This window comes from Megalops cyprinoides, chromosome 16 (assembly GCF_013368585.1).
Source record: "Megalops cyprinoides isolate fMegCyp1 chromosome 16, fMegCyp1.pri, whole genome shotgun sequence".
NCBI classification, from domain to species: Eukaryota; Metazoa; Chordata; class Actinopteri; order Elopiformes; family Megalopidae; genus Megalops; species Megalops cyprinoides.
This window is the reverse complement of record NC_050598.1, coordinates 21,166,842-21,189,005: the sequence shown is the minus strand read 5'-3', so window position 1 is coordinate 21,189,005 and position 22,164 is coordinate 21,166,842. Positions and strand designations below refer to the sequence as shown.

Below are 22,164 nucleotides of genomic sequence, written 5' to 3'. Positions count from 1 at the left end.
TTTATCTCAATTTTATTAGAGGGACCATCCATGTTCTGCTTGTAAATTATAATTTCATTGTCTGAAGTTGCTATCTTTCAGCTTGTGTATGGTATTTTCTCCTCTACACTTACTCCTGTACCAGTCATGATCTGTGTCATATTAGGGTATCAATGGTAGGAACTTGTATTTGCGGGTTATCGATATTGCCTATGATTACTTTTTGGTAATAGTTACTTATATATTGTGCTGTAAAATCCATCCATCAATCAAAACGTATTTGCTGAAGCATATTTTGGTGATACATTGTAAGAAAGAGCCGAACAGAGTCTTTTCTTACAAATCAAAAAAATCTAGGTAAATTCGGAAAAAAGGTATTTTAACACAAGCCAGGGTGATTGAGGGATACTCCTGCAAAACAATAGAAAAGACAACAAACAGCACAAATTAAGACTTTGAAATGAAAACTCCCATCAATTCACTATAACAAATCTATAGACAGATGGTGGAAGGATGACCATCTAACGAAAATGGCAGGCTACAGGTAGGGTCCTCCCATGTGGCAGTGGTAGGGAGAACAATATAGGAGTCTTCCTATCCATCTACGGCCAGGGCTTCCTATGCAGTGATGGAGGGCAATAGGATGATGCAGAGTGAATGCTGTTTACAGTGACCTGTTGGCAGCTGGGGACTGGGCTTCAGGGCAGGCAAGGATATGGAGTGTCTTCAGACAGATCAGGGCAGGATATAAAAAGGGTGAGAAGGAATCATAGGACCTGTGGCTATGGGGGGATGATTCAAGAAAAGGGACTGGACTGAAAGACGAAACAACCAAGGAGGCTGTGATGCTGAACAACTAAAACAGGTCTTACCACCAGATTTTTCAACAGCCACCCTCGATCTCAGTTCCCAAGCTGGAGATGGCGAGACACATTAAATGGACAGGTCATTTTTAATCTAGACTTGAAGGCTGAGATTTTGTCCAATTCACATAAATTCGGCATGCTATTCCATAGTAGGGGAACTCTGTAGGAAAGACTGTGCCAATAGATTCATTGTTCATTATTTTTGTAACAAACAAATTTGTTACTCTTGGAACAATCAAACAGCCAGTGAAATCTTTTTGGATTAGGACTCTCATTAATAAGCAAGAACATGTGTTTGTTCTAATCATTTATCACCCTGATGAAGATATCTGCTGAATAAGTAACTGTACTTTTTAATTGTACACATCTGTCTAGAATATATGGGACTGTTCACTGTTTTTCCATTTTCCAAGTCAAACCATGATTTGTCATTTTCACTCTGTGATGCAAGACACTTCTGAAAAAAAGGCACTCCTTTCTGACAGGTGGGTGAAGGAAAGGTCAAGTGCAGTTTGACGTGGTCACTAACACCAGATTGTCTGATAACTTAACCATATTCTGTCCTTTACACATCCCAGGAAATGATTCATTGTAGGTTCATGTTTGTGGAAAAGGCAACAAAAATTTCACCCTTAATGGCTCCATGTGTAGGATGATTTTTATTGAATGACTACAATCTCACCTGAAAGAAATACCGAAGCAGTTCATGGTAACAGGGCTGCTCATTACAAGTGCATCACATTTGCAAAGTTCCAAACTTTGGTTTTCCGTCATTTGAATGTGAAATTACAAACTGGGAGTTATCACAGAGGAATCTAAGTTTGTCTCAGTTCACTAAAGGTGTTGTCTTTGTCAGCAGTGCTTTCCTCAGTTGAGTTTGTTTCCTATACTGCATATTCTGTTTCCATGGTTGAAAACCTCTCCCACAACAGTGTGGTATCATTAATGCATCCATCATCGTTATCATCATCATGACAATTTCATTTGGTTTATCATTCAGATTATGTGGTTGGAGCTCAACCTTTTGTTTTGTTTTGTTTTGTTTTTTCCACAGAGGAAACAGATTCTTGTGAAGAAGCACTCAGAGTACTCTGTCTTTCTCTCTCACACTCTCTCTTTCTCTCTTTCTTAGACATGCACAAAAACACACAAGAGAAGCAGCGACTATATTCACTCCTATTGAAAACCTGCCAAGGCACTGTTTCATTATCTGGCCCCTCTGGAGCAGAGTGTAAGACAAATCATAGCCTCCACAACACTGCTGCGTAATGATTATGCAAGATGTCACGGAAATCATCTGAGAATACCCAAATGCTGGAGCGTCAGAGAAGATGGAACTCCTCATCTCAGAATGGGGACCTCTGCAGAGAGGGAAATGCCACTCTACAGAGATAAGAGGTAGCTTTCTCTGAAAAAAGATAACCCCCTCTCTCTCCCCACACACACACACACGCGCACACACACACACACACACACACACACACGCACACACACGCACACACAAAATACTAACTGAGCTGTCTGATAGAACAGCACTGGACTAATAGAAGGGACCTAACGTTCGACTTAGTGCTGCGAGGCAAGATGGTTGCCATGATGGCTCTTGTTTTTCTCACCTCGAGAGAAATACTCGAGACGAGGCAGATGGAGTGATCTGATATGGAGGAGATCTGATTAGTCTTTCCTTTCTCCAGTTTTGCACCGCTGCAGTGACACGCAACTGGCCCTCTTCTGGCTGAATGAGACCTCTGCACACAGCCAGTACCTGGAAAACACACCAAGCTACCCTATCTCCTCTCACACAAGAGACGCTGAGATATCATCGGCTTTGCTGACAGGCTTTCTTAGTCATACACAAAGTCCCTTTGAAACCTGTCAATGTCACATTGTCAAAAGTTCCTTTCCACCCCTCCCTCTCTCACCAGTCACACATGCATGTTCATATGAACACACACACACACACACACATACATGTGGCCTGGTAGGGATGCTCAATGGACCATTTATTAATTAAATTACATTAATTAGAAGAAAGCTGATTACTGCTCCTGCTTCCCCAAAAAGCATCAGATTCTGGTTTCTTTGTCCCTGAGCGGCACACTAAAAGACAGTCCTGTGTTTAACTTTTTCTGATGACGTTTGTCCAATGTGCCACTTAGAAATGTACCATACCACATCATTGTTAGGTTAATGCTTAGAATGTATACTATTCTTACTTTTCTCTAGTTGCTACTATTCATTAGGCCAAGAAAGTCTCTTGGATGAAAACCTAAAGAACTCTCCAAAATCTTCAGTTCTATACTGAACATAAATGTGTTCGAAAATACACTCAATCGTTTAGTTTGCCTCAGTTGTAAGTCACTTTGAATAAAAGTGTCTGCCAAATGAATAAATGTAAATGTGATGTAGTTTTCTTGTATACCAACTTTTTTTTCATGAAATGGAAGAAAGATAAAGCGAGACAAAGCTAATCATAGAAATGAGTGTTAACTGTAATTAATATTTTATTTTAATTGTTACAATGTTAATTGTACTGCATGACATCAGATATTGTGCTGTACATCAAATTAGAGGTTATGCCAGGTTTAGGGAGCACATGTGACAGAAATTACATTACATTACTGTAATTTAGAAGATACTCTTATCCATAGCAACTTACATGGGTTACAATTTTACATATTATGCATTTATACAGGTGGATATTTATTAAAGCAATTTTGGGTTGTGTACCTTGCTCAAGGGTACAATCACAGTACCCCAGCACAGACTCAGACCAGCAAACTTTTGGTTATGAGCCCTGCTCCTTACAATTATGCTACACCGCTGCCCCGCAACAATAAATTAGGATTATATGCCAATGATGAATGCATGTATGTAGTCTTTGTATGTTAGCATTCTTGTAAAAAAGGTGAGAATGGTTTATACTCCACATATTGTCACTGCAGTTGTGCAGTGAACAGACACAGAAAATAATGCAGAAACCTTCTCTTTGTGCCAAATTGAACAATCATTTCCAAAAAAGATCAAATACCATGGATCATTTAAATTAGAATTCCACTTAAAGTTTTTCCTCCAGATGATCATGTTTGTGACAGAAGCATGTGACAATGAAGACCTCACCATTTCCAAAGTTTACTTAACTTTTCTCTAACGTATGTAAGACAATCGTTAATTTTAATGTTTATATGAATATTTCTCTGAAAGAATACTCAAGTGTCAATAATCTCTATATCAACCATCCACCCATTGTTTGTGACTTAGACCAAGCAGCTGTGATTGGTTAATTGTTCCACACCTGGTGTTAATTAACTAAATTAATTAATTTAATTAAATTTACTACAGTATAAAAGAAGGTGTGAAGGAAGTTTCTCTTCTGAGGAAGTAGCAAGATAGTGCCACATCAAAGTCTGATGACACATTGGTGGGCTTTGTAGATTTCAAATAAAGAACATCTGTTTAATACATATCCTCAGAACTATTTTAATGTAATGTGTATCATATCAACTTTATCATAAGGGTCATCATAAGGTTAAGAATGTCTCACTTGGAATTTTTTGCTGAAAGGTGTGCACTAATGATGATGATTGCATTAATTTTTTAACACTATCAACACGCCTGATCGCACAATGTAGTATGAGTTTGCAGTTACAACAAGCAACTGTTGGTTTTCCTTTTTTCAAATGAATGTGCAACAGCAAGTCAAACTGAGACACTTGCTTTGTGTGATTGTATCTTGTGGCTGTCATTCTAAATGTGATTTAAAGTAAGCACTGAAACCTCAGAAATTCTGAAAACAGGTAAATGACTTAAAGCAGTCATGGAAAATTACTTGTGTAAAGTGTTGTGTTTGGTATGAGACAAAATGTAACAGGGAGCCACCCATACTACACCCATATAGAATGTGGACTTACTGACCACTGAAGATTGGCATAAATAAGCACAGTTGAATACACATCTCATGCATATGTTAAACTAAACACAGAGGCAACCTCACACATTTAGGTACAGTAACAAACAAGTGAAGGAAACAAAATTATATTTCAGAATCAGAATCAGAATAGACTTTATTGTCATTGCACGGTGGGGGTACGACGAAATTGTGGGTGGTCTGCAACAACAGCGCACTGTGGAACATTTATATAAACACAATACATACTGTATAATATAAAGAAAAACTTGCGTAATAATATGGCCTTTTAAAAACTACTTAAAGTGCACAGTGGAATTGCACAGTTGTATTGAGGTAGAGGGTTGGGGGGGGGGGGGGGGGTCAGTGTTTGTTAGCAGTCCGTATGGCCCAGGGGAAGTAGCTATTGGTTAGTGTGGTGGTGTGGGACTTGATTGACCTGAAGCACCGTCCGGAGGGCAACAGGTCAAACAGGTGATAGGCCGGATGTGGGGGGTCTCCTGTGATGGCCTTAATTTTACTGAGGCAGCGGGATCTGGATATGTCGTCCAGGGAGGGCAGAGGGCAGCCGATAATTTTTTGGGTGGTGTTAATAACCCTCCGCACAGCCTTCCTGTCCTCAGCTGTGGAGTCTGCGTACCACACCCCCAGAAAGTATGTTAATATGCTCTCCACAGAGGAGTGATAGAAGGCCAGCAGCAGCTTCTTGTCCAGGTTGTTCTTCCTGAGGACACGCAGGAAGTGCAGCCGCTGCTGAGCCTTCTTCACTAAGGCCTTGGTGTTGGATGTCCAGGAGAGATCTGCAGAGATGTGGGTGCCCAGAAACCTGAAGGTGGTGACAGTTTCCACACGTTCTCCGTTGATGAGGAGAAGGGCATGGACTTGTCTGTGTTTCCTGAAGTCCATGATAAGTTCTTTTGTTTTAAGGACGTTCAGTGACAGGTTATTTTCTGAGCACCACACAGACAGTTTCTCAGCCCTGTATGCCATCTCATGTGCATTCATTTTACAGATGCTCTTATCCAGAATGATTTACAAAGTAAACATACATCAGTTAACACTGTGAAGTGACATGAACAGAGTACACAGAACAAAACATACAGAAAACGCCAGACTACATTTTCTTTTGATAGGGAATACAGTGCTACGATAACTTTTGCCATGCTAAAAACACTGACTTAGTGCTACAATAATCAGCATAATAAGGTCAGAAACAACTAGTGTCAATGTCCAAACCGGTGGAATCGTACCCTTAATATGCCATACAAATATGCAAGGCTTTCATGCTGAAAGGAATATATGAGGGAGCTAAGATGCCATAGGTCTTCAGTTTGTTTTGGAGGATGACCACCAGCACAGCTGTCCTGACTTTTGTCGAAAGCTCATCCCACTAGCTCAATTGTAGTAGACATGTTACACATAATGACGCCTTTGTTGTTGCAAAAATCTCCACGTGTTCTACTAACAATTTCCCTTCGCTTTTATCACCTGTTTATTAATCTCTTGTATTATATTTGCATGTCAGAGGTTTGTAATGCTTTAACAGCATGTGTATCACTCACCTTTCAAATGAACTGATACTAGTCATACATCACCTTGCTTCCACACAGATGTTAATGTTTTTCCTCTTGTTAGACTTACAATGTGTTAAAAAACAAAAAAAAACGTAAAAGTACTTAAGTACGACATCTACAAACTTGTGTGTTTTAACCAAAACATCCCCATAATCATCCAAACTAAAGGTAAAATAATTAATACTCAGGGTTAACAATAGATGGCGCTTTTGTTTTAATAAATTGAGTTCAATGCATCCTCTGTCTTTGGGATTTAGGCCTTCCTCTGCTACAGGTTTAAAGTAATTCTTTAAGTGCTGTCTCACCAGGTATCTAATGAAAGCCTTTTAGAATCTATATACATGAGAAATGCATGTGGTGTTTTTGACTCTGAGTATAACCTTGCCCCAAGCAAAGTCTCAACAAAAATCTCAACATAAATTGCATGTTACAGACACAACTATAGGACAATATGTACACTTGCTAAAGGCCCCTGTACTGTTTCAGGGTATATCTTTGATGAGGGTACCTTTCTAGAGGCCCTATTTATTTATACCATTAAAATGGTTGTGTACCTCAGTCACAATTTGTAATGTTTTCATGTGCACGGTTTCATGTATTCAATGTAATGCATTTGATATTGATCTTCTACAATTACAGCCTTAGATGACCTTGACAGAGATTATAACACAATTGTTCATAAAAAGTTGATCATCTAGTGATAACGTTTTTCCACTCTCTCTGAAAGAATAACAAAGAATAATAACAAAGATGTAACCAAGAGAAAACTGATAAGACACATTAACAGTAAAATATATACCAAAAGACCACTGCTTTGTATGTAAATACTCACTTTACCATAGGACTAAAAATCAACAGACAGAGGCACTTTGGCCACCTTCCAAAATTTTTCATAACATAGGCTGCCTGGGGTCTCTTTCTCAACATATATCCTATGATAGTATCTTTTCCTTGTTTCGCACGCCCTCAGTTATGCAAAACTGGCTATAGGTCCAGTAACCTTTTGCAGCCCAGTACAAAAGGTTGCTGGACGTAATACTCAAGCGGATGGAATTTTACTTTGCAACAGAGCGGTACTAGCTTGACAGGTGCATACGAAATAAACAATAAAATGTGGGAAAAAATACTCAAGTATTTTGCATTTAGTTAAAGGCATTGGCTGTGCCAAAGCATTATTTACCACACCATACTAGCAGCTTGCATAGGGACATTCAAACAATTCATGTAAATCATTTTATTTTTTAGTTTTTTTTTGTTCAAATTTTAATTAAATATGAGGAAAGCACTGTTTTAACAGACAAGCATCAATTCCATCTGTTTATTTGGAACTCTAATTTTCAAAATAACCAGCTTTTAAGAAATCGTAAAATCATCCCGTACTCATAAGTGCACTGTTCCTTTTTCATTCACCTGTACACAAGATTCATTTCCAGTATGCAGCAATGGACACTTTTAACAGTACAATTAAAAATGGATGAGAGGTAAAATGAGGTTGATAACGTTGATAACATAACAAGGTCATCTTCATCTACCTCCATGATGTCCTATACCTTTCATAACTGTCTGTTTCATAATCATATTTCAATGAGAACTCAAAAGGCATAGTTGTCACTTCACAGTTAAAAAAGCTGTTTTACTTCAAAAAAAAATCATTTATATACTTTTAAGGAAGGAAGGAACAACAATATGTAAACATCGAAAAACAGTAATTTTGTCAAAATGTAATTAATGCCTATTATAAACCTGCACAACCAAAGTTTATATTTTTATATGCTGAGTTTTTTATCCATAGAGACTTGCAAACAAGTGTAATATTTTAGTGTAAATAATTGGGAATTTCTTTATTGAGGTATGAATCCCAAAACCTGTACTAAGGACAGTACATACAGTATATTTTCTGTAACTTTTTTTCTCTAACCTCTTAATATATACATTTATTTATACACATACATATGCTTACATAAGAAGTAAAAAAGGAATAAATGGCCATGTTTTTTTTACCTGTATTCTTCAGTTTATCTTCTGAAAACTCTGTGAGCTTCACATTGGCATGTTTCATTTTTACCAACCTACTTTCAAATAAAAATTCTTGATTTCTTATACTATGTGTTATTTTCATGTTATACAGAATTCACTTGAAAGACCTTCCCATTTACTCATTTTTGCTACATGTGGCTTTAACCATTGTCTGATTATCTGTTTAAGTCATGTGATTCTGAAGATTGTAAACAAGTATTTATGATTTTCTTTAATAAGCTCAGAAGTGGGTATCCTAAGATTCTGTCTTCATGGATAGTTGTATTTTATATATAATTTTCCTTGTTGAAAGGATTTCGCCCCAAAACTGTTCCATGATCTCACAGGAAAAGGGTCATCATTTCCCTGCCATTTCACCACCATTTTGGACTTATCCTTTGCCATATCTTGCATGAGTCTTAAACTAACAAATCTGAATTTTCCAGGAGTACTGCAGCCAGTAGGATCCATTAGTTGTTTGGAAAGAACTGAATGAAACATTTCATTCCTCGACTGCAGATTTGTCGTGTAGTCTTCCCCATTTTGGCCAATCCTCTCATAACCCTAATAATACTTTTCTTTCAATGATCTGTCTATAGCAAATCTTGATAATCTGCTACAGTACGTAACAGTCATCCTAGAGGCACATGTTTGTAGACTACAACCAATAATATGGGTAGTACCAATAACTGGCCCAGCAACCACATGTGAAAGTAAGCCCACAATATTCTGTTGGGTCAGAGGCATTTCTCTTACTGCACCAAAGAGAAATGAAACTATGTTACTACTACTCTTGAATATAAAAACACTGCTTTGATTTTTAAAAACAGAAATATAAACTTTTTACCTGATACTGTGATATGATGTGCAAATACTTACTGCTCGTCATTTATCTGTTGCTTCTGTAAAGTCTAAATTGCATCATATTCATCCTGTAGCTACTGTACATTGGTTCAGTGTAACCGATTGAAACTTTGCGGGGTAGTTGAACTTTTGAAACATTATTAATATTGCACAGGCTAACAAAGGTCTGATGGTAAGGCCACAATATTTCTACTGCTAATTTACAATGTTTGCGTTTCATTTTCAGCGTAGGTTTAAGGGCCCACATTCTCTTGCTAAAATGGGAAACCAAAGAGCTTAGTCTTCTGTCAGGAAGGACAGGAAACACAGGGTGGCATTTGTCAGAAATAGTGCCTATTCGGTGTGTGTATGAGGTAGCTAATTATGGCTTTTTCAGTTACAAGCTGGCATCATGATGATATGAATGCAATTTGAATGGGAGAGCTTTTTGAAGCGGTTGTGATGACAAATGCACTTATTATTTGTCAGTTTGTACCAGTAAGTTACCTGGTACATTTGTACGCCGGAAGCGTTTAATTGAGATATTTGAAATACTGTATTCAGTGTCCTCTCATGACGAAGGCCGAAAACTCTGATGTAACTAGCATGTAATTTTACCCTTTTTTCATCTTGACCTTCACGTTCGTATGTTTTTGTCAAGTCCCCTCGTGGCCACGGTTAAACTGTGCGACAGTTACCATCCAAAACTACATTCTTTTGCACTTGTAAGTTTTTAAATTATTGTTCGACAGTTTTAACACGTAGTAGTGCAGTAAACAATACACAGCACGATCTGATTTTGTAATTAAAGTCGTAATTCGACTCAGGCGATCTTTGGACTGCTACAGATGGGTCCGTTCATCGATGCATGGTGCAACCCATGTGTTGGATAATTCCAGAAGATCAGACTCACAGGGTTAGCTTGGTTGTGGTAGTCAGGCCGCTAGCTCACTCTCTGCAGGACACTTCGGAGAAAACACCGGAGACGGGCTGTTGTTGCTCTAAGATTAAACGAGACAGGCAGCATTATTTGGTGATTCAGATTCGGTGGCCTAATTCCGACACAGTTTGAATCGCAGAGCTACATCCTTTAGTTGGCCTTCATTTTACAAATTAACAAGAAAGATCTGCCGTCATGATGCTGAATGTGGCCCGAACCGCTTCAAGAACACTGCCCTGTTCTAAAACCTGCGCACGAAGTGTCTCATCATTTGTCAGAAAGGTAAGTAAGCATGCAGGCTGAGTACTTAGATAGCTGGTTAAGCAAACGGCCGTACGTTTTGCGTCTAGTTGCTTGAAGTGTCCTACGGGTTGAAGTTAGCCGGCTAGCTAGTTAGCTTACCGAAGACATTCCAGCCAGTTTATGTAGCTAGATAGGTAGCCGGCTAACTAAGTGTTTTCACATGCCATCTACGTTTTTAAACAAATAAAATACTTTATATACGTTTTCTCTATAGGTAGCTTGCGTGCTGTTCTAGCTAAGTTTTATTAAGTTGGTTAGCTAGTAATGGTAACGGGTTGTTGTAGCACGTGATTTTTCCTTACATAATTTCATAGAGCATATTAGATAGCAAATGTTACCGTGGCGTAGTTAATAACTATTTATGAGCTAGTAAGCCATTTTGTTAGCCATTACTAGCTATCTGTTACTTGGAAATTGGTGATGAGTTTGCATAACCTCGTGTTGTCAGGCTAACTGGTCCAACTAGCTAACCATGTAGGTAGCCAGTCAATTTAGCTAGCTAACCTGCTAAGTGGCGAAAATGACAAAATACTTGTGTTTGTAACATGTATGTGGAGAATTTTGGAGTATGTTATGAAGGCATTCGCTCCAGTTATAAGCGAACGGAAAAGCTAATGTTATAAATTGTCTGTGACCTTCATGGGAGAACGGTAGCTGTCTAGATATGTCCCCAAAGATCTTTGGGGGAAGGGAACTGGTTAGTCCATTGGTGTGCTAGCTAGCTAACATTCAGGTATTGATGAGTCATTGTTTCTGCTGACATTCATTCATTAGCGCTGAAAACTTGTTTACAGGTCGAAGCTCATGTTAGGACTCTTACCTCACACGCTGTAACCCTCACCGCTTCATTCATTCACTCAGCTTGTGACATGGAGCTACACTCACCGGTGCAGCCGATGGATTGTTTCACGTCCTTTTCATGCTGTGTAGGTTGTTAAAAACCGACAAAATGGTACTGCTAATAACCACATTTATTTGTAGGCATGCTGGAGCGGATTGAGTCAAGATGGCTTGAGAACTGTTGGAAGACGTGACTATGCGTAAGCAACTACAGTGTTATTTAATCTATAGAATTGAATATTTGCGAATACTGACTTAAACAATGATTACATCCCTTAATGTTATGAACTGTACTTGAGAAACAGGATTTGGCTTCTTGTTCAATATTATGTCATTATGTCACAGGTCAGAAGCAATCAAAGGGTCAGTTATTGGCATTGACTTGGGGACCACCAACTCTTGTGTTGCTGTCATGGAGGGCAAGCAGGCAAAGGTAAGAATAATTTTTCAGGCACTGTTCATTTTTAAGGTTAATTATTGTATTGTTCAAGTTATTCTTACATTTATGTGAAATGTTGAATGTTACTATATCCTTGCTAAGTAGACAACGATAATGTAACAGTTAACTTCATCTTACTAGAACATAAGTAAAGGGGGTAAATCTTCGATTTTGTTTGAGTAGGTGAGTGAACATGGAGGAATTTTAGAATCCTCATGTCATTCTCAGAATGTGATGCATTTTTCTGCCATACGCTCAGCTGGCCTCTGATCTGGTGTCTGTTTTGTGGTAGGTTCTTGAGAATGCAGAAGGAGCAAGGACAACTCCCTCAGTGCTGGCCTTCACAGCTGATGGGGAGAGGCTGGTGGGAATGCCAGCCAAGCGCCAGGCTGTCACCAACCCACAAAACACCCTGTACGCCACCAAGCGTTTGATTGGCCGACGCTTTGATGACAGCGAAGTGCAGAAAGACCTGTAAGTTTGCTGCTCATGAGGACCCCTTTGGGTTAATACTGACAGAGAAATATAATTGAGTTCAGTCAGAAAATTGAAAGAGATTAGTAATGATTTTTCCTTCATGTCAAGCAGGAGTTTAAGTTTTTTTTGCTTCCATTTTTCTACAGGAAGAATGTTCCCTACAAGATTGTCCGTGCCTCCAATGGTGATGCCTGGTTGGAGGCCCATGGAAAGCTGTACTCCCCCAGCCAAGCTGGAGCCTTCATCCTGATGAAGATGAAGGAGACAGCTGGTGAGTAAGCATATAAACTGTCTTGTTTAAGCTGTGCTGGTCTAACCTCGTGTGGGAACTAATGCTCAGGCTCTCAGCCCTATATTCAGATAATAATCAAATGCACTGTGTTGCTGTTATTCAGAGAACTACTTGGGCCACAATGTGAAAAATGCTGTAGTAACCGTGCCGGCATACTTCAACGACTCCCAGAGACAGGTGAGAACCTTACATTATACTGATCTTTGCCACCATAAACTTATCACTGCTGTATCAGTTGTTTATGATGTAAAGAATAAATATATTCTATTCTTGTAAGATATTGGAGTCCAAGGGTTTGCGTTACAATACCCACCCCTGCCCCCACCAAACAAATGTGGGCACATTGTACGTTAGCATTACATGTCATTGTTTGTACTGTTCTCAGGCCACAAAGGATGCTGGTCAGATTGCTGGGCTGAATGTGCTGAGAGTAATTAATGAGCCCACTGCTGCTGCCCTGGCCTATGGACTGGACAAGACCCAAGACAAAATGTAAGCACTTCTGTTACTGTTTGTGTGGCAATTTTGGGGAGATGGCATGGCCGTCTTATAAGGAAGCAGTTCAGCATGTATCTGTGGATGGAATTCAAAATATGTCCCAATTTGACTTTGTTCTACTTTTTCATACATACATGGGCCATAGTTGTTACAGCACTGCAACCCAGTTGACCTTACTGTGAACTTAACATTATTGTTAGTGCTTTATGTAGAGTAAGGTTGAATTAAATCCTCTTGAAACTGAACATTCGCTTGACACTGGATCTCCCTAAACATTGGTTTTGCAGTATTGCAGTGTATGACCTGGGCGGAGGCACCTTCGATATTTCCATCCTTGAGATCCAGAAGGGTGTGTTTGAGGTGAAGTCCACCAATGGAGACACCTTTCTGGGCGGGGAAGACTTCGACCAGCACCTACTGAAGCACATTGTCAAAGAGTTCAAGAGAGAGGTCAGTATGAGAGTCACTGCTGTCCAGTCAATGCTGTCCTCTCTACTTCAGAGAGAAGCTTTTCAGCTCGATCAGCTTGTCCAGCACATTAATTACTTATATTGCTCACTTATATGTTGACTCTTAGATTTAGTTGGAAATATGCAAGAGTGATGGTAATGTGTGTTATATGCATTGTAATGGAAAGCTACAAATAATATATTTAAATTTCTCAACACCGTTTTAACATGAACAGTCCTTCAGCGTTGTCCAGTGTAGCACATCTATTAAATTATGAAGCTCGTATGGAAGAGGCATTTTTTTTTCCAATCAGGGATGTACAGAGGAAATATCTCAATTTGGCCAGTTGCACTTAAATCACACATTGAATTTAGAGCAAAGGGAAGTCCTCTTGTTTCTAAAAGGTGGTTTTGTCAAAGGGATAGCTGTTCAGTCTCTTTGTCTGTCTTTCAGTCTGGTGTGGATCTCACCAAGGACAACATGGCTCTGCAGAGAGTGAGGGAGGCAGCAGAGAAAGCCAAGTGCGAGCTGTCCTCCTCCCTGCAGGTGAGTAGAAATGCTACAAGTCTTCTCTTTTTAACCCCTCAGAAATTCTAGAACAATCAGGAGCTGATCGGGCAATGTAGGGAGATGCGGTCTGAAGCATTCAGAGAGAGCCACTATTCTACATGGCAGTTGGTTAGCTTTAACTCTGCAAGTGATGACTCACATTTGGGAAGGTATGAAAAGGAAGGCCTTGGATGAAGTCTGATTTGATTGAGTCCCTAGCTAGATTGGTTATTTGGCCATGGTCTCAGCCATAGTGTGTCGTTGAACAATATGAAGAAGTGAAATGTACCTCAGCATAGTTAAAGTTTAACCAGTTGACTTATAGTTTGCATTGCGGCACTGGATGAAATGAAATGTCAAACCCCAAATAACTATTAGATCAGTGTTTACATGGCTAAGTACTTTTGGGATAATTGGAGATGCAGTCAGCTTTAAAACCAACTGTCAGAATTGATGAAATGAATCTTCAAGGCAGAAAGGGAAGCAGGCCCTCCTCATTTTAATTAAATTAAGCAAGCAAGGACCACAGCACATTGAGGCATATTGTGAATTTCTTAAAGCCAGCACAGAACTAGCTCAGTGTACTGACTGAGTGTGTAGAGCATGGTCAGTTAATAACAAATGTTGATTCACTGGTCTGCTTGATAAATGAATGTGCCCTGAATATAGCTCATTAGCTATCTAGGGTACATTTTTTTTTAAAAAAACATTTTTTCCATTTTGCAGATTCTCTTATCCACAGCCACTTACAAATTAGCAGACATTCAGTGCATATCACAGGGAGCATAAATATCAACATAAGAGCTGGCAAAGTATGCTAGCTCACGTGCTATTGCTCCTTCACAGAATATTTTGCAAGTTGGCTAACTTGACCTAATACATTTTACTAGTACCATTCATAAACCAAGTAAAGTCTTTGTTTGCAGTTAAGTGAGGCAGTATAGTCTGGCACTGATGTACGTGTGTGTTGTCTGACTCACTGTGCCTGCCCGTAGCCCCAGCGGCAGTCAGCTGTGCAGGCCTGTCCCATGCCTGAGCCAGTGTTACTCTGCTGGGAGAGGAAAGCGCTGTCACTATGGCTGGGCTCTGGGAGACACTGTTTTAGTGGCTGCTGATGCCAGGCTGTGGCAGCGCTGTGCCCCTCTGAGAGTGGACTGTACCCACACACTGGGGCAGCCCTAGTCTGGGGGCTAACACTCACTCACCAGTGATGCACCATTTCCTCTGAATCATGCGTTCTGATTGCAGTTAAAAGATTAGTTTTTGTGGTTGACTCTTCCACACAGACTGACATCAATCTGCCCTACCTCACCATGGACGCCTCGGGCCCCAAGCACTTGAACATGAAGCTGACGCGCGCCCAGTTTGAGAGCATTGTGGCAGACCTCATCCGTAGGACGGTAGCCCCCTGCCAGAAGGCTATGCAGGACGCAGAGGTCAACAAGAGTGACATCGGCGAGGTGCTGCTGGTTGGAGGAATGACTCGCATGCCAAAGGTGAGGAATGGTCTTTGCTCTGCCTATACACCTTCTGTTTCCAGCCGTGTGGCAGGTTGAGCTTGGTTTACTAAGTTATGACCACTTTCCCCCTGTCTTGGGCCACAGGTGCAGCAGACAGTCCAGGATCTGTTCGGTCGTGCCCCCAGCAAGTCCGTCAACCCCGACGAGGCGGTGGCCATTGGAGCCGCCATCCAGGGCGGGGTGCTGGCCGGCGATGTCACTGACGTGCTCCTCTTGGATGTCACCCCCTTGTCCCTTGGCATTGAGACCCTTGGGGGAGTCTTCACCAAACTCATCAACCGGAACACAACCATCCCAACCAAGAAGAGCCAGGTGAGGGCTGTGTTCCCAATAGTGAAACCAAAGCCAGATCCCTGTCAGAGCTGGTGATTTCATGCTCTGGAGGGTAAATGTGCTCCATTCTCAATTTCCTGTTTCTGCCTGTCTGTGTCTTGATATGGCGGTGCTGTGTGTTCTGAGGGTACATTCATGCTCTTTGCCTTCCTGCAGGTGTTTTCCACAGCTGCTGATGGGCAGACCCAGGTGGAGATAAAGGTGTGCCAGGGAGAGAGAGAGATGGCAGCAGACAACAAGATCCTGGGACAGTTCACTCTAGTGGGTGTCATTTTATCAGCCGAAATGTGGCTCAGAAGATGAATCTTATTTGCATCTGCTAATGTCTCATTACTAACATCTTTGATGTTACTTTAATGCAGGTCGGAATCCCGCCTGCCCCACGAGGAGTGCCCCAGATTGAGGTCACCTTCGATATTGACGCTAACGGAATCGTGCACGTGTCCGCCAAGGACAAGGGCACAGGCCGAGAGCAGCAGAGTAAGTCAGCCTCACTCTCATTGCTGACATTATCTTAATGTAGACACTCTAGAAACTGTGCTGTGATGCTTTTATCAACACATCATTCTGACCCAGCTGTGGGGAAAGATCTCATGTAACTGAGCACAAATGACATACTGACAAAGCAGGTTACAAGTAATGCTCCCAAAGATAAATACATTTGCATCATAAAGGGAAAAATCTGCATTTGAACTGATTAAGCATTTGACCCACGCAGGTATGAATTAGTTTGATCTTTTTTTTCCCCTTTGCTGTGTTTATTTCGCTTAACTGCCTGTTTCCTTTTTTTGGCTGTATCCAGTCGTAATCCAGTCATCTGGTGGCCTCAGCAAAGACGACATTGAGAACATGATCAAGAACGCTGAGAAATATGCTGAAGAGGACCGCAGAAGGAAGGTGAGGTTGGCTGCTTTGGGCCCGTTTCCAGAGTACACTGTCCTGTATAAGCAGTATGCATGCCACTTCACTTTCAAGTGCTGGTTGTAGAATCTGTTTCTGGCCTTGTTTATGGTGGTGACTGTGGCCTTAAACTCATCGCTTTACACTCTCACTCTCTCTCTCAGGAACGTGTTGAGGCTGTGAACATGGCAGAGGGTGTTGTCCATGACACAGAGTCCAAGATGGAGGAGTTCAAGGATCAGCTCCCTGCTGACGAGGTTAGTGTTACACAAAGAATGGACGGGGAGGGAATGAGTGTGGCCCCTCCTGCGAACTGCGTGCACTAACAGTTCTCTTTCTCTTTCAGTGCAACAAACTGAAGGAGGAGATCGCCAAAGTGAGAGAGCTCCTGTCACGGAAGGATTCTGAGACTGGCGAGAACATCAAGCAGGCAGCCTCAAACCTGCAGCAGGCTTCGCTCAAGCTCTTTGAAATGGCATACAAGAAGGTAAGTTGCAAGCTGATTATTCCATGATCCGGCCACAAGTTTTTAACCTTCCTAAGTGTTCTCTACCATGACGCTCTTGGGAGAATGTTGCCTACTTATGCCTGTGGTGATTGCTGAAAATGCTTTCAACTCCCACACTCATTAAAGGCATTGACTCTTTGCTAAGCTTTGACCTGTGTGACCTGTTTTGCATGTCAGGATTTGTTAAGGTGGCAAGGTTGACCTGTGACCTCTTGTTCCACAGATGGCATCAGAGAGGGAAGGAAGCAGCGGCAGCTCAGGAGGCAGCAGTGAGGAGAAGAAAGAAGGCCAACAGTAGACACTTTGCACTTGAGATTGTCATGGAGACTGTGGGACTGAAGGGCTTGGGAATGTTGACCTGGTGCTTTCCTGAGCGGCTATTGCATTCAAGTCATTCTCACGTACTGTGTTTTTGCAGTAAGCTATACAATATAAAATGCCATTGTATGCCTCCCCCCCCCTTTATAATTTAACAGTTCAAAACTAAAATGTATCTTGTCAAAATTTTTAAACATGTTTCTTTGCATCTGTGTTGTGAAATGGTAAAATGTCTTGTAATTACGCATCACCTGTGATTCCCTTGGGGTCCTGTCGAGATCCATCCCTTGCTTTTTGTGTTTGCTATCCTCTGGTCTCTACTGCTCAGCTGAGTGTCAATGTGGAGACCCTTAAGAAGACAATTGTGTTGTAGGCCATTCCACCCCTGCACCCCAGACACTCATTGATTTAATGTGTTCAACTGAGAAGAGCCACACCTCTGCACAAAGCGAAGTGTGATCTGATGAAAACTGAGCTGTGATCTGCCTTTGAGTTCCAGATGAATGAGTATCTTTGCTAGCTTTGTACTAAAGGGTGAAAAACTGTTTGGATTCATTGTCATTGTTCAACGAAATGGGTTTGATTCGGAACCTAAAACCGCTACCAAGCTTGGGATGCGTATTCTGACCAAACATTTATCACCTTACTTATTTTGAGCATTGCTGTATTGTAAACTTTCAGTATGGGTTCATTAGTATTTCACCTCACAAATTAGAATACAGGGGGATAGTGTTTGTCAGTTTCCCACAAACCTGTACAATAAATTGGTTTAACTGTCCTTAGAGGCCTTTGCAGTTAAAATACTCAGAGAAGTGAGGTCCTTTCAGAATTATTTCCCTTTATGCGGTATGTGGTATGCTTTGATCATTTGTAAATAGATTTCAGACACTGTAAATCATAATCATATAAATAAAATTTCACAGGTTGACTACATAGAGAAAAGAAATGTTATCACCCCAACCATTTTTTGTCTGTTTTGTTTTTTGTTTTTTTTTTGAGGTCATGAAATTCGGCAGTTGTAAGCCAAATTTCCCAAGCACAAGCTAAATGGAAGCTTGTGAACATTACTAGTTAATGAGAAACTGTCAAATGTGAAAACTGATAGATAAGGTTCAGAAATTAAAAGGAGAATGGAGTGTGCTTTTGGAAGATATTTAAGTCTGTGTACTTGCTAGGCTTTAAATGCTTCCAATGTTAGACTTTTGTAATAAAATTTGAAATTTCACCATTTGCATTTGGTTATTTCCATGTGTTAAGGTTAGCCATGACGGTTGGTGTATAACTATTGCCAGACATTAAATTATGTAAAGATGGTGTCTGCAGCGATAGCGAGCTGTCTAATCACTACGGTTTTTAAGGAATCCTGCTTAATCCCCCAGAGGATGCGACACGTTTGTGTTAGAGAACGATCTTAAATTTGAGTTCACCATACATACTCATATCGCATATTACAATTAATGTACACGCTAACACCGTCAGTCGCTTACCCTACACACACACTGGTAGCGCCCGTTAATACAGTCTGAGACGCGACATAAACCAATTACGCAAGTCTTCTGTGGAGGATTTATGTATCCCATAATACATAGAGACTTGTTTCGGGCGAGCGGAAGGCTGTCTATGGTGCGCGGTACTAGTATAAAGCCAGGGTCACGCACGTGGTCTGTCTTTCGATTGAGATGTGTTCCGAATTTGGAAGGAAGATTTCAGACCTGGTGGTAAGAGTCTCGGCGATATCAGAAAGTTTGCAGTCGGTAATAGGTTCTTTCCCCTATCATCAGCTGCTTTTACTTGTAGTGTTAATTTTTTTTATTTGATACGATAAATAGTGGATGGGTGTCTCTTGTGTTTGCAACTTAAAAGTTTCCAAACCATGTTTGGAAAAACATGTTAGTAGCTTCTAACTAACCATGCAAGTAGTTGGCGAATAATAAGGGGTAAAATACCCACCCATCCCGTAGGTGTGTCTGCTTTATAGTTTTAGTTGAAAACCTTTAAATCGGCGGAAGGTAAATCGATGGCCAGCTGGCTACGCGCATTGGCAAGCAACACGTGGTAGCTGGCTGGCTAGCTAGCTTGGAGAATAAAAGTTCTGTTGCTGTAATTAAGGCACAGGATGTTACTGTCAGCCACTTTAAAACGACGAATTTAAGGAGCAAGGCTTGATGACTCAGTCACGAACACTACAGAGGAGTAATTCGGCAGTCTTTAATTAAAAGTAGCTTCTTGGCTAGCTTACTATTTAGTTGTGCTTTTTTGGGATTGTAAATTGATAGACTAGCATGCTAGGCAATTTATCTAACGATTTGTTTAGCCCAATAAATCCAGAGTCCAGAAAACAGCAATAGCTAGCTAGCTAACGTCACATTGCAGCTAAGTGTAACGACGTAGTTGGTTTATTGTCAACTAGCTTCATCATGCTGCGTGTAACTAGTCGTTTGACTGAGCGTGAATGTACGTTTTGTTTTCATATCTGAATGAAACATGTCTTTGTAGGTGAATGAATTGTGGGTCACAGATGGACCTCAGTGGGTTACCTGAGCGTGGGGCCGGGTTTTTCCAAGATGAAAGGACTACTCCTTGAGCAACTGTGCTAAAGAGCTTTGTATGCTCTGAGGTAATGTGCAACTTGCATATCCACACAAATTTCTGAATCGCCCGGAAAATGAACATTTTAGGCAACAAATTAAGGCACCTTTTCTGAACGTAAGCGTTGTCTTTCCTTAAGTTTTATCTGAAAATCCAGATGATAATCTGTCAATTCTGTTAGTCAGCAGCATATTTAACAGTTGTTTTACAAACGAATATGGCGAGATGACCTGTTGCCACGCGCATTATCTGTGCAAATGTTTTGAGGCTTTCAGTATGGGCAACAGTATATTGGTGCATTTGCATTCAAATGTAGAATCCTTACTGCTGTCAGGAAGCCCATATGGCTTGTATCCCAGTGCCTAATGAGATATGAATGTTACATTAAAACATGGAAAAGTGTGACACCAAGTGCCTGTGAGGGATATAAAGTGTCACAATATGAGATCAGGTTATGCAAGTTCGTTAAAACTGACTGAAAATGCATAGGAATGTGTACTGGACTCAGGATTCATTTTGCACTAGTCTGTCCACATGAGGTGTGCATGTGAGAGACTGTACCTGCCTGTAGCCCCAGCGGCAGTCAGCTGTGCAGGCCTGTCCCATGCCTGAGCCAGTGTTACTCTGCTGGGAGAGGAAAGCGCTGTCACTATGGCTGGGCTCTGGGAGACACTGTTTTAGTGGCTGCTGATGCCAGGCTGTGGCAGCGCTGTGCCCCTCTGAGAGTGGACTGTACCCACACACTGGGGCAGCCCTAGTCTGGGGGCTAACAATTCATGCTGAGAAATTTACTTTGTCATATACCTGAACTGATGGTTATAGTCTTTGTAAAGGTTTTTCTCTTGTCCTGTCATCCAGATGGCTGAAATGAAGATTTGAACCAAGGTTCAAGAAGCTGTAATTTGGAAAAGATGAGCCTTATGAACCCAGATCTAGGTGGGTTTGCATTGTACTAGCTTGAAAGGGTAACATTCAATGTTAATTTAGCGGCTTTAAAGATTGTCGTGACTGTCAGTTGTTTGTATTGATTAATTTGCGGTTGTGATGCTGAATATTGGTGGTTTTCCCAGTAACCTGTTTGGCTTGTAAAAGATGATGGGTGTATTAGTCAGTCCTGTTTTAGATCATCTGTAAAAAGCAGCTCTATGAACATTAACATGAAATATTTACTTAATTTGTGGAAATGAGTACATTTGCATTGTTTCTTGATGTCTTTGCCATTTTTACATCAATAAAAACTGGTACAATGCCAAAGACATTAAGTCACATAGCCAGAGTGGTTTTGATCCTAGGGTGTTGAGCTTATGCAAGCCATCCCAACCCATCTTAAATGAAATCATTCTGGCTGTGCTGTGTGCTAAGATGGACATATTCATGTGCTGTGAAGCAGGGTACAACCCTGTCTATAGCCTTTCACAACTCAACTGTACTGAAGCCGTAGAAGCGTTCGACTAGACTGAAGAATTGTGTACTAAAGCTGTAATTTTCATGCATTTTGCAGGCATTGTAAGTGTCTAAACCAAAAGGTGCTTGCACCCTACAAGCTGATGGAATGAAGACCAGGTAACCTTAACCACAAAACATGGCCTTTTTGCTTTTAATTCCAGATGTTAACACTGTGAACCCCAAGTCTGTACTATCATAGCAGAGGCAACTCCCTTGTTATGATTAATTCCTCTTGGGACATAAAAGGCAGGACTTTGGCACAGGTTAAAGTGGATTACCTCTGCTATAACCTGACAAGAAGACCTGAGACAATGTGAATGTCGTGTCTGTGTTGACTCAGTTTTGTTCTGTAGGATCAGTGGGGCATGAAATTCAGCTTAATGGCTGTCTAATGCACATTCAGTTCCAGCTTTTTTTTTTTCCGTCCCTTAGGTGTTGACTGAAGACCCCAGTGACCAAGCTGTGATGGCAGAATTATCTTCGATTTAATGTTCATTTCACTTCGTGCATATTCTGAAATGATTCCAATAAAGCCTGTAAAACATCTGGACCAGTGTCATTTTGTGAAGTGGAACAC

General features: G+C 40.8%; 1 protein-coding gene, 1 long non-coding RNA gene and 3 other non-coding genes across 5 annotated transcripts; all 5 read left to right on the top strand.

The window, feature by feature from the left end:
* The first annotated feature begins 10,076 nt into the window (after positions 1–10,076).
* Positions 10,077–18,707, top strand: hspa9 (heat shock protein 9). Its single transcript, XM_036547850.1, has 17 exons — positions 10,077–10,407; positions 11,410–11,468; positions 11,614–11,701; positions 12,000–12,181; positions 12,331–12,455; positions 12,580–12,653; positions 12,862–12,968; positions 13,262–13,424; positions 13,878–13,970; positions 15,260–15,469; positions 15,578–15,805; positions 15,983–16,087; positions 16,189–16,306; positions 16,629–16,723; positions 16,891–16,983; positions 17,073–17,213; positions 17,458–18,707. Exons 1-17 carry the CDS (start codon positions 10,321–10,323, stop codon positions 17,530–17,532), a joined length of 2,043 nt encoding a protein of 680 aa, XP_036403743.1. The 5' UTR covers positions 10,077–10,320; the 3' UTR covers positions 17,533–18,707.
* LOC118791692 lies at positions 14,970–15,171 on the top strand. Its single transcript, XR_005005553.1, has one exon. It is a non-coding gene; the product is annotated as a small nucleolar RNA SNORA74 (small nucleolar RNA).
* LOC118791694 lies at positions 16,364–16,434 on the top strand. The gene has a single exon (XR_005005555.1). It is a non-coding gene; the product is annotated as a small nucleolar RNA SNORD63 (small nucleolar RNA).
* A 523-nt stretch (positions 18,708–19,230) lies between the features above and the next one.
* Positions 19,231–22,135, top strand: LOC118790795. The gene is made up of 5 exons (XR_005005527.1): positions 19,231–19,270; positions 20,049–20,169; positions 21,000–21,077; positions 21,643–21,704; positions 22,020–22,135. It is a non-coding gene; the product is annotated as an uncharacterized LOC118790795 (long non-coding RNA).
* On the top strand, positions 20,714–20,915 carry LOC118791691. The gene has a single exon (XR_005005552.1). It is a non-coding gene; the product is annotated as a small nucleolar RNA SNORA74 (small nucleolar RNA).
* Positions 22,136–22,164: the final 29 nt, after the last annotated feature.